At 41.2% G+C, this 13,122-nt stretch overlaps 1 protein-coding gene across 1 annotated transcript; it reads right to left on the bottom strand.

Annotated features, from left to right (window-relative positions):
• Positions 1 to 1,015: 1,015 nt before the first annotated feature.
• LOC141833890 (uncharacterized) lies at positions 1,016 to 1,771 on the bottom strand. Its single transcript, XM_074721396.1, has one exon. The coding sequence runs from the start codon at positions 1,769 to 1,771 to the stop codon at positions 1,016 to 1,018; it is 756 nt and encodes a 251-aa protein (XP_074577497.1).
• Between the last annotated feature and the right edge of the window lie 11,351 nt (positions 1,772 to 13,122).

Raw genomic sequence — 13,122 nt, 5'->3', positions numbered from 1 at the left:
ATACTCCATGCACAGGCCAAACAAATAGGGGGAGATAGGGTCTCCCTGTCGTAGTCCTCGTGCTCCTCGAAAAAATCCATAGGTGCTGCCATTAATCATGACAGAGAATGTCGGTGTGGTGATGCACTCTCTGATCCACGTGATAAAGATGGCAGGAAACTGAAGTGTAGTGAGGACCTCAAGGAGAAACTCCCAATGCACTGAATCAAAAGCCTTCTGAAGATCCACCTTAAGAGTACACCGCGGTGAGATACGCTTCCTAGTATACTTGCGAAGTAGCTCCTGTGCAAGGTGGATGTTATCTGTGATAGCACGGCCTCTGACAAAAGCTGTCTGTGCTGGGTGGAGGAGGTGGTCTGATACATCAGCTAATCTAGCAGCAATGAGCTTTGAAATCACCTTATAAAATACAGTGCAGCATGAGATGGGCCTATACTCAGCTACTGTAGTGGCATGCACTGTCTTAGGAACCAATGCTATAAGGGTATGGTTCCAAGAACGAAGTAATCGACCATTTGTGAAGAACTCACGTATGGCCGCAATGAAATCCTCTCTGATGATGTCCCATGTATGCTTAAAAAACTTGGAGCCATACCCGTCAGGTCCTGGGGCCTTAAGGTCACCAATGTCAAACAAGGCCCTCCTGATCTCCTCCTCTGATGGTGCTCTAATGAGGCCTGCCTGCTGCTCACTAGTGAGAACCCTGCCAAAACTCATGCAGGCCGGCTGAAAATCTGATCGAGCCATCGAGACCCCTAGCTGAGACTGAAAGTGCATCACAAACTCCCGGCCTATGCCCTCCTGATCTGTCACCATGCTGCCATCCTGTCGTGCCACAGCTACAATCTCTCTTCTTTTATTGTTCCTTTTAACCAAAGAGTGAAAAAAAGTGGTGTTTCGATCAACTTCCCGAAAATATGTATGCTTGGCACGCTGCTGATAGAAAAGATACTCTGCATGCTTCATCCGCTCCGCTACCTTCCTCGCCTCTGCATACTCCTCATCTGGTTGCCCCTCATCTAAGACCCTCTGCTGGACCTCCTCCAAGTGTGACTGTGCCCGTCTGGCCCTCTCCTGTATGTGCTGAAAATCCTGATGATTTAGCTGTCCGTAGTGGATGTTTCAGCTGGCGTAATTTCTGTCGGAGTCGGTACTGGGCAGTCCCTGTCTCAATCCCTGTCTCTGCATGCTCCCAAAAATCCTGCACTGTCTGTGTGAAGTTCGGATGCGTAGTCCACATATTGAAAAATTTGAATGGCTTGGGTTTCCTTCTACCTGCATCCAATATAGAGACAGTGCAAATGGCATGATCTGAATACACTCCTGGGGGGTGAAACTCTGCATAGCTACTACGGTCCTGCTCCAACCACAAGGCATTGACCATGGCCCGGTCTAGCTTGCAAACAACTCTCCCATTTGTCCATGTAAACTGACAGCCCACAGAATGCAAGTCCTCCACACCTGCCATGGTGACAAAATCCTGAAAATCTGATGTGGCATAAGTGGTCACATCCAAGCCACCCCTTTTGTCTGCTGGAGAAAGAGGGGAGTTGAAATCCCCCAATATAAGCCAAGGCAAATCCATGCTCTCCGCTATATTTTGCAACCCCTCCCATAGCCGTCGTCTGCTCGTGATGGTGAGCTGACCATAGACAAAAGTCACTGCATATGATGTTCCTGTAACCTGTGGCTTAATGTGTGTATGAATATACTGCTCTGTCCATGCTTGGATCTCTAATGTGATGACTCTACTATCCCATAGGAGAAGCATCCTGCTCCTACCAGAATCTCCCACTCTGTGTTCACTTTCTCCATCTTTGAAATCTTGACACTTTGAGAGAGTTGTAGTATTCCTCTGTTAACTTGGACTCTAAGATGCAAAGTGCACATAACTTTTCTCGCAAGAGGAGGCTCTCTACCTCCTTTTGTTTGAGGCCCTTGTTGAGGCCTCGTATATTCCATGCTCCAATCTTCATGAGCCCAACGGCCTTCTATGTCCATGGGTGCTGGAAAATAAGTGCCTCAGCTGTGCCACTGCCTTGTCCTCTGCTTGTGGTCGGCTAATTCTCTGTTAGTGGCCCAAAACCTGCCTTGGCAGGTAGCTTTTGCTCCTGGTCTGAACCCCTAAACCAGTAGCAGTTGGTTGCCTTTGCATCTCTGCAAAAAGACTCAGCCCTTATTTCTCCTTCTTCCAGCTCAGTAGCAGGGTTTTCTTCATTCTGTAAATCTGAAGTTCAATGCTGTAGTCAAGCTGTAAACTGTGCTTGTTAGCAATTGCTTGAGCCCTTTTCCTTGTTCTTGCTCTTGTCTGAATCTTCCCTGAACTATCCTCCTTGTGTTGATGATTGCGTAGGCCTGCCCTTACTGTTTTCCCAACACCGTATTAATTAACATGTGTAGGTACTAATGAAAAGTCCTACTGATCACAGGTATCAACATGATGATAACATAACTGAAATAGAGACAGTAATCATAAACATGGATAACAATGATCTCAAGCATCAGAGGTATAAACAGAACTGATAATAATGTCAAAGAAATACGATCAAGCATTTGATAAACATGAGTATCAAAAGCATCTAATCTATATCAAATATAAGAGCATGATAAGTAACCTAATCACTAGAAATGAAAGGAAGCATGCACTGTAAATAAGAAAAGACTATATTGACTAAATATAATAGACTATCCACCTGTAATCGCATGTCGAATAGAACCTCCAGAAAATACTCTCGTATCGTATCGAAGTTCTATAATCGCTCAGGGTCCTGCAAAAGAGTAATAACAACTCTAAATGCAATGATACATCAAAGAAATCCTAATCCAACCAAGGAAACTCTAAAGGTTACTTTAACCCTTTTTCACTAACCTTAACTCGGGTTAGACTAATCTAATCCTTAGGTCGATATTAACAAAGGTTTAACTAATCAATCAATTAGCTGTATTAATCGAATCGATCAATATAACTAACCTCAAGTTTAATCAAACCTAAGCTAATCAATCAACCTTAGATTAGACTAATCCACATTAATAGGGATTTATAGGGATTAACTAATTAATTGATTAATATCATTAATCAATTAATCTAGTTAATTTCCTATTTAATCAACCCTAAGCTAATCCACATTAGGTTACTAGATATTAACAAAACCGAAAACTAATCATAGTTGATTAGATTCAAGTTTAGGTTATCAATAATAACCTTTTAATCAAATTATCTTCATTAACAACTACCCTGAGTTAATCATCATCTAATCCAATTAAATCATGTTAGTCGAACACGAGTCAAACTCATTTCAATTGATCTTCAACCAAATCTAATTCCCAACAGATTAGATCAAAACCTAACCCAATAGATTTGAGCATCATTAAATCTAATGCTCTCGATCTCATCCAATTCAAACTACAATCATAACATTCTTTACTAAACAAGAACTGATCAGATTCGGGAAAGAGTTCACCTCAAATCAATGGTGTTCCCTAGAACTCCATCTCTGCCCAAACCAAACTCTGTTACCGATTAACTCTAACAGAAACTACAATCCAATCCAAACAACAGATGCAGAATAAAAACTGGATCTCAATTCAAGATCTCACCTCAAGGCTAAGCTCCGATCAATGCCCTAAATTCATATTAGCTCCGGTTCCACCGGGCTCAAGAGAAGTCATCCCCTAAAATTCCTTGCTCAGCTCCAACCGCCGATCACAAATCTGCTCCCAATCAAAACAGAGATCAACGGATTTTAGAACTCCACAGACCCAATGGAAATCCATACGTAAATCCAAGAGTAGGTTTCAAAGAGCTTACCTCATATTTGAAGCATTTGGTCGATATTTGAAGAATAGGTTTCCAAGAAATCCTGATCCAAACTAAGAAAACTCTAAGGGTTACTTTAACCCTCTTTAACTAACCTTAACTCGGATTAGACTAATCTAATCCTTAGGTCGATATTAACAAAGGCTTAACTAATCAATCAATTAGTTGTATTAATCGAATCGATCAATACAACTAACCTCATGTTTAATCAAACCTAAGCTAATCAATCAACCGTAGATTAAACTAATCCAATCCTTAGGTTGATACTAATAGGGATTAACTAATTAATTGATTAATATCATTAATCAATTAATTTAGTTAATTTCCTATTTAATCATCCCTAAGCTAACCCACATCAGGTTACTAGATATTAACAAAACTGAAAACTAATCATATTTGATTAGATTCAAGTTTAGGTTATCAACAATAACCTTCTGATCAAATTATCTTCATTAACAACTACCAAGATCAAAAAGGCATCCAATGCAATTTACCTTACTGACCGCACCAATCCCTCTTCTTCCTCTTCTCCGATTGATCAATACCCGATCATAACCTCACAGACTCCAATCCAAATCAAGGATCTGAAACCAAGGAAGAAAATAGATCTAACATTAACCCACACGAACAGAACCATACACTTAATCAATTTCTATTCTAGTTCCACACAACCGGTCAAATCCTACATAACAGATCACACTATTAAAATTAACCATCTAAGCCTAGCAATTAGAAGGAATGGCTTCAAGAAAGCTTACCTTCACTCTGATAAATTCCCAATCAAGCTCAGATCCACTTGATTCCACTTTCTCCTTCTCTTGCAGCCAACACTCCCTCAAGTTCTAATCGGGTCAGTTCACACATGAGCTGTGGAATGGGCAGAAATCAAAATCCAAAGCAAAACAAAGCAATCCAGCTCATAAACCACATAAACCCAAAACCCAACTCAATCTATCTTACCTATTCGGCTTCTCCATCTTCGTTCTTCCTCTTGCCTTGCGGTCGAAACCCAAAGGAGCTCCTGATCGATCTGCTCAAGACTCAACCAATTGAGTTATGAAACTCAATCAGATCAAAGCAATCAAAGGAAAACTCACCTTGAGGGAACCCTAGATCCCTAATCAAGCTCCGATCGGTTCAACCAAGGAAGAGCCGCCGATCAAACAACCTAGATCTAAATCCTTTCGGCTGGATTCAAAGAAATCAAAAAGAAGATCTCAACAATCCGTTCCTTAGTAAGCTAAAGATCCAAAGAAATTCATTCAAAATCCCTTACCTATCAGAGCCGATCTCTTCCTTCTTCACCGCGTCACCGATCTCCTCCTTCTCGGCGTCGCCGGTTGCTGCCCGATCCGCACACCTCCAAGCAAGGAACCGAGCCCTAGATGGAAGCCTCTTGTCGCCAGCATCGTCGGAGCTCAGCCGTGGACGCGCGATTGAGGATGAAGAGGAAGAACAGAGCGTCTCGCGGTGGAAACAGAGGAGAGTAATCGCGGACTAGGGAAGGGATCGCGAAAGCTTAAAGGATTTCTTAACGGGCGGGTGTATTTAACGGGTTCGGATCCTATAACCCATAACCCAATAACCTATTAAGAGTTGAGTTCAAACCGGGTTCGGTTCAGGCCATTACTGTAGCAAACCGGACTAACCTTGGTTCGCTTGGTTCGCTAACCAATCGAACCCCGATTTGATTCAAACCAATTTTGTTTGATCCGTCTCCACAAGACGAATCTTTCACCCTTTTTATTTTATCAAAACCTCTTCTATTACGAACCAAACCAAATTGGTTCAATTTGGTTCAATCTTGGTTCATTTGGTTCACCAACCAAATGACTTCTGATTTGAACGGAACCACTTTCGTTCATTTCGTCTTCATAAGACGAATTCATTCCCTTCCACTAATAAAATTTCTAATTTGGTTACCCATTTAGTTCATTTCGTCAGTATAAATCGAATTCATTCCCTTCCCTAATAAAATTTCTACTAATGTACCATAGGGTTACACTATAACCATTTGGTTGTGAACACTGTTTATAATCTGATAACATGGTCTATGTAACGACCGCCCTAGATTTAGAAAGATTTCATTTAACCCCTTAAATAGGTTTACTTACAAATAAGAATTCTAACAAAATCCTTAATATCTAAAACATGGAACCACATGCATGTATTCATTCTACTCACTAATCCATACTTGCATAACCACACGCTAGAGCGTAATATTAGGATTAAATTATTTACAATTTAACCCCTAAAAGTTTTGGTATTTTACATTCTCCCCCACTAACAAAAATTTGGTCCCCAAATTTGTTAGCTTCATACTATAGTGCAAAAGTACCATAGTAATATGTTCTCATTTCCACTCACGAAGAGCGTTTCAGGTCTCGATACATACGAATACCACCCGGATGTATCGCAAACCTAGGATGATGTGCATCCTACAATAACTCCTCTCTTATTGGATGCTCTGGAACACGCAATCGTCCTCGAGACCGAAGGACTCCGTCTGTATCGCAAGAAAACCCTGACTGTAGTCCGGAATCCACTCTGCTGCGGATGAACTGGAAGTGCTGATCGTTAATCTGTGCAGACTTAATCTTCCCCACTAACGCTGACTGAGCAACCATCGTAACCAGAATACCATGCTGAGTCTAACTATACTCCACAAGTCCAAATCAGAAAACTACCGAACTAAATCAGTAACGACTACCAATTGACTAGCCAGAATCCCACGAGACTTCCGGCTAAGCGCATCTACGACTACATTAGCTTTCCAATGGATGATAGCTAATGGTACAATCATATATCAACATATACAACAATCACACACAATAGATACTGTAAACAACAATACAGTATAATATACAACAAATACATGGTAGCATCCACACAGACAGTGCTAAATATAATAATGATACCTCGCACCCTCACAGGCAGTGCTATAACAATGTCGCACCCATACAGGCAGTGCGTAGCACCCATACAAGCAGTGTAAGTATGATATAATGATCGCACCCACACAGGCAGTGCTAAAATGATATAATGTCGCACCCACACAGGCAGTGCGCACCCACACAGGCAGTGCTATGGAATCGAGACTATACTATCACTGGATGGACGAGTCCAAAGTCCACCAGTAGACATCAAGCAACGAATAATAGAAGGTATCAACTAGGTAGATAACCTAGGTAAACTACCTAGTATCACTGCTAAATCAACCATATAGGTCAACTACAAGAACCCACTACCAGGTATCACAGATCAACAATAAGATCGAGGTATCAGCATGTACAACATAACTGAAACCATACCCAAAATAACCGATCTATCGGTTCGCTATGCTTCCTCTCGTGTGATAGCATAGACACGACTAACCTCTATGCTAGACGGCTAAGCAATAGAAAGTCTCCACTCTGTCAAAATCTGGCTCGAAGGTACTAAAAGAGATGTCATCTGTAACCTCTCAGGCTGAAACTGACTCTGAGGTGCTGAACGAGATGTCATCTGTAACCTCTCTGACTGAAACTGATTCTGAGGTACTGAACAAGATGTCAAACCTCTCTGACTGAAACTGATTCTGAGGTACTGAACGAGATGTCAAACCTCTCTGACTGAAACTGACTCTGAGGTGCTGAACGAGATGTCAAACCTCTCTGACTGAAACTGATTCTGACCTCTCTGACTGAAACTGACTCTAAGGTCCAGGATGAGCTGTCATCTGTAATCTATCTGGCTGAAATTGACTCTGAGGTCCAGACATCGTCTGCTGAATATAATAAGGAGATGCAATGTAGATAGTCTGTGCTGCCTATAGCTGCTGCTGTATCGGAATCGCTGAATAACATATCTCTGGCTGTGCAGCTGCTGGCAACACGTATGGCTGATGTATCGCTGATAGATAATGCTGTGGAGGATTCTGCGTCTCTGAACAAATAAGGTACTGGGATGCCGTCGGTATAGCTGCGTGGTCTCTCCCCTGAAGTAGATATATCTGTGGCTGAGCTGACAAGGGTCACTGCTACTGAGAGACTCTGGTCCTCTGTGTCCTCTGCAATCGCTGCTGAGTAGAATGTCCTCTAGGAGATGCAGCATCAGTGGTCCTCTACGTCCTCTGCAATCACTGCTGAGTAGAATGTCCTCTAGAAGATGCAGCATCAGTAGGCTCCAGCTGAGCCTTCAGATCATACTCTCTGGTCATATGGCCGAAAAGTTTGCAAAAATAACGATAGGGTGATCCAACGGATAATCGGCCACCAATGGCTATGCGATCTACACCGATTACATTTCTCACCCTTGTCTTTCTGACTCGGTTGTGAGGTGCTACGAAACCTCCCTCATGATGACTGTCCAGTCTTCTGTCCCTTCTGACCAGTCGGCTGAAAATCCTAACTCTTCATCTCACCGTGAGCACCCTGCTTCACTTTCTCTTTCTCTTGAGCAATCTGCTGCTGGGTCAACTCAATAACAAGTGCTCGGTCTCGTGCCTCTCTGTACAAGTGGATAGAAGTCCCGGACATCCGAACTCGTATATAAACAGAAAGACTCTGCATAAACTGAATCATCTGATCTCTGTCCTGGGCCACCAAATGGGGCAGAACTCTACAAGTCTCTGAAAAGTAATGCCTCTCGAAAGCCTCTCTGAAGAATAACCAAGTCAAATCTCGCTCCTAGCGTCGTGCCAGATAGAATACCTCTGAAAAATAATGCCTCTATACAAGACATATACTCGAATGTATCTGTGATGTTCTCTATCCATGATCGAATCATCCACGGGTCAGATCCCCCGTGAAATAAGGTGAAACGATCTTTGGCTAACTTAGCCAAAACTATAATCCGATTTTTTTTTTTAGTCGAAGCAGCTGTGGGTATACTCGGAGGAATCTCCTGAGTCTGGGAATTCTGCTCTCCGGTATCGTCTTCGGAGTCTTCCACTACGTGACAACCTGATCACGAAGGTGGTACACCGCTAACCCGACCTTTTCTGTCTTAGTACAAACGATATACACAAAGGTATCTGTCAGGTTCTCCATCTAAGAATGAGCAAACCATGGGTCAGATTCCCCATGGGATAAAATTAATCGGTCCTCAACCGACTTTGCCCATAATGGTAACCGGCTCAAATTCGCAGTCTTGCTAACTATAGCCGGCACCAGCTCAGTAAAAGGTATCTCCTAACTATGCATAATATGCTAGGTAGTCTCCAGCTCTACTGGAGTAATAGGTTGTCAGGTCGTTTTAATAATCGACCTCGTCCTCGGTTTATCAGAGTCATATAATAAAATGGTATCTGATATAACAACCAGTATAAATTTTCTAACAAATACAGAAATATACCAGAAATACTTACAGCTCTATTGCCTGGAGATCTTTTGCCGTGTCAGCTCCATCTCACAACCAGGATCGAGTAAATCGAAATCCGATAAACCCGATACAACGACGAATCCAGAAAACTATGGATCGTAAAACCATCAGATAGACCAAAAATATGACCAATACCAAAAGTACTAATCTGTTCTGATACCAAATAAATTGGTATCAGATAAACTAAAATATAACGGTAAATCCATAAGGAAACTAAGTAGAATCCCTAAACTAATATGACTAAAATCCTAAAATTTAATGCTTAATCTAATATGAACCCTAAAATCTAATGCTCTGATAAATCCCGATGCGATGGTAAATCCGAAATAAACCAAGGTCAAAATGGAACCAAAGCTCCGATAAATCCAAAATCTAACTATGCTAACTAAATTGGATCCTAAATACCAAATAAATTGGTATCAGATATCCTAAATCGAACTGCTCTGATACCAAATAAATTGTCACGACCCGGGAGACGGCCGTCCGAAAAATTTCGGCAGCATCTCCCCTGTATCTATGACAATTCCCTGGATACATACATATATAAAAGGCCCACACGGCCTATCCATAACAGACTATGGATTTATACAAGGAAATAAAAACAAATGTGACCCACACGGTCACTCAACACATCCTACTATATATGAAATGCATCCGTACAATCACTAACGAATAAAACTCGTTAAAACTGATTCGTACAGCGGAAACATATCTATTCTAAAGATAAATCCAAAGTAAGGATAAAACGAATACTCACATCGGCACATAGAAATCACAAAATCCAAAATACAATACGAAAGTACGAACTCGAACTACAAGTAATAAAATCACCACACATCACATACACAGACACATAAACAATACCCACGAATACAAATAAACCATAAGTTGCTGTGAGATAGCATGACTGGCAGAATCTCCTCGGCATCAGCTGTAGTCTCCTACCTGATATCTGGGAAGACAGAAAAATCCCAGAGTCCAAAATGGTGAGTACAAATATACTCAGTGGATAATCAGAAAGAAATGCATGCTCAATAAGGTAAATCATAAAAGAGCAGATATGAAAGAAGCATAACGGTAAGTAACAGGAGAACAATATAAGGTATCGTAACTCCTACAGGTATCATATAAGAAATGTCATATCTCAGGTACACGTAATAATCCATATGCATGATCATATATGCAATGTGTCAACCAAGTATCAATACAAGTACACAATCACTTCATAATGTAATGCACACCCATACGGTCCAATGCATGTATATAAATCTCATCATGCAAATGTGTGCATATGATGCAACTGCCCCACTCACTACAGCACTCGTGCAAGCATCTGAGGCTGGGATGGCCGGCATCTGGGGATCAGTACTCCGCGCCCTACAACAAAGTAGTCCGGTGATCCAAATCGGGGATCAGTGCTCCGCGTCCGGTGATCCCGTAGCTATGATAAGCTACATATCCTATGGCCAGTGCTGTCCTCAATACTCGTCCAGAGAATCACTCTCGGCTGCGTACAGGCCATACAGCCGGGCTACGTACAGGCCATATAGCCAGACTGAGTACCACCCCATCGCGGTGTCGAGATCAAGCCACTGACTCGGCTGCGTACACTGCCATACAGCCGGACTGCGTACAGGCCATACAGTCACCATCACCATGATGGAAGGGTAACAACCACCTATATCACTATAGGCCAACTACCGGCAAGATACACCCACATCTTTGGGATTTACAATCAAGCTCATGCGTCATGATGACATGAATAAGTCAGAATAATCATCCTCTACCATGTTAATTAACACCGTGTTAATTAACATGTGTAGGTACTAATGAAAAGTCCTACTGATCACAGGTATCAACATGATGATAACATAACTGAAATAGAAGACAGTAATCATAAACATGGATAACAATGATCTCAAGCATCAAAGAGTATAAACAGAACTGATAATAAGGTCAATGAAATAAGATCAAGCATGTGATAAACATGAGTATCATAAGCATCTAATCTATAACAAGTATAAGAGCATGATAAGTAACCTAATCACTAGAAATGAAAGGAAGCATGCACTAGTAAATAAGAAGAGAACTGTATTGACTAAATACAGTAGACTATCCACCTGTAACCGCACGTCGAATAGAACCTCCAGAAAATACTCTCGTATCGTATCGAAGTTCTATAATCGCTCAGGGTCCTGCAAAAGAGTAATAACAACTCTAAATGCAATGATACATCAAAGAAATCCTAATCCAACCAAGGAAACTCTAAGGGTTACTTTAACCCTCTTTAACTAACCTTAACTCGGGTTAGACTAATCTAATCTTTAGGTCGATATTAACAAAGGTTTAACTAATCAATCAATTAGTTGTATTAATCGAATCGATCAATACAACTAACCTCATGTTTAATCAAACCTAAGCTAATCAATCAACCTTAGATTAGACTAATCCAATCTTTAGGTTGATACTAATAGGGATTAACTAATTAATTAATTAATATCATTAATCAATTAATATAGTTAATTTCCTATTTAATCAACCCTAAGCTAACCCATATTAGATTAATAGGCATTAACCTAACCAAACTAATCGTGGTTAATTAGATCCAAGTTTAGGTTATCCATAACCTAGCTCAGACTCAACCAATTGAGTTATGAAAGGATCTGAACTTAGAAAACCTTATCTCAAAGCAATCAAAGGAAAACTCACCTCAAGGAACCCTAGATCCCTAATCAAGGTCTGCGGAAAACCCAACTCGAGCCAGAAATTGCCACCGATCTAGATCTCAATCCTTATCGGCTCACTCAAAGAAATCAAAAAGAAGATCTCAACAATCCGTTCCTTACTAAGCTAAAGATCCAGAAATCCGATTCAAAATCCCTTACCTATCAAGCCGATCTCTTCCTTCTTCACCGCGTCACCGATCTCCTCCTTCTCGGCGTCGCCGGTTGCCACTGCCCGATCCGCACACCTCCAAGCAAGGAACCGAGCCCTAGATGGAAGCCTCTTGTCGCCGGCAGCGTCTAGCTTCACCGCCGTGGACGCGCGATCCACCACGACTGAAGAGGAAGAACAGAGCGTCTCGCGAAGCGAAACAGAGGAAAGGATCGCGAGGGGAAGGAGATCGCGATCGGCTTAAAGATTTCTTAACGGGCGGGTGTATTTAACGGGTTCGGATCCTATAACCCATAACCCAATAACCTATTAAGAGTTGAGTTTAAACCGGTTCGGTTCAGGCCATTACTGTAGCAAACCGGACTAACCTTGGTTCGCTTGGTTCACTAACCAATCGAACCCCGATTTGATTCAAACCAATTTTGTTTGATCCGTCTCCACAAGACGAATCTTTTTATCCTTTTTATTTTATCAAAACTTCTTCTATTACAACCAAACCAAATTGGTTCAATTTGGTTCAATCTTGGTTCATTTGGTTCACCAACCAAATGACCTCTGATTTGAACAAAACCACTTTCGTTCATTTCGTCTTCATAAGATGAATTCATTCCCTTCCACTAATAAAATTTCTAATCATACCCAATTAGGATTAAATTATTTACAATTTAACCCCTAAAAGTTTCGGTATTTTACAGACCGGGTTCGGTTCAGATCATTACTGTAGCAAATCGAACTAATCTTGGTTCGCTTGGTTCACTAACCAATCGAACCCCGATTTGACTCAAACCAATTTTGTTTGATCCATCTCGACAAGATGAATCTTTTCATCCTTTTTATTTTACCAAAACCTCTTCTATTATGAACCAAACCAAATTGGTTCAATTTGGTTCTTTGGTTCATTTGGTTCACCAACCAAATGATCTCTGATTTGAATGAAACCACTTTCGTTCATTTCGTCTTCATAAGACAAATTCATTCCCTTCCACTAATAAAATTTCTAATCATACCCAATTAGGATTAAATTATTTACAATTTAACCCCTAAAAGTT

Source organism: Curcuma longa, chromosome 8 (genome assembly GCF_044706935.1).
Source record: "Curcuma longa cultivar G26 ecotype Majalengka, Jawa Barat chromosome 8, ITB_CL_G26_1.1, whole genome shotgun sequence".
Taxonomy (NCBI): domain Eukaryota; kingdom Viridiplantae; phylum Streptophyta; class Magnoliopsida; order Zingiberales; family Zingiberaceae; genus Curcuma; species Curcuma longa.
The sequence above is the reverse complement of the archived record's forward strand: the minus strand, read 5'-3'. Positions and strand labels throughout refer to the sequence as shown.

Coding starts and splice junctions, on each gene's coding strand:
- LOC141833890 (XM_074721396.1), bottom strand. CDS start 1,771: ATGCTTCTCCTATGGGATAGTAGAGTCATCACATTAGAGATCCAAGCA.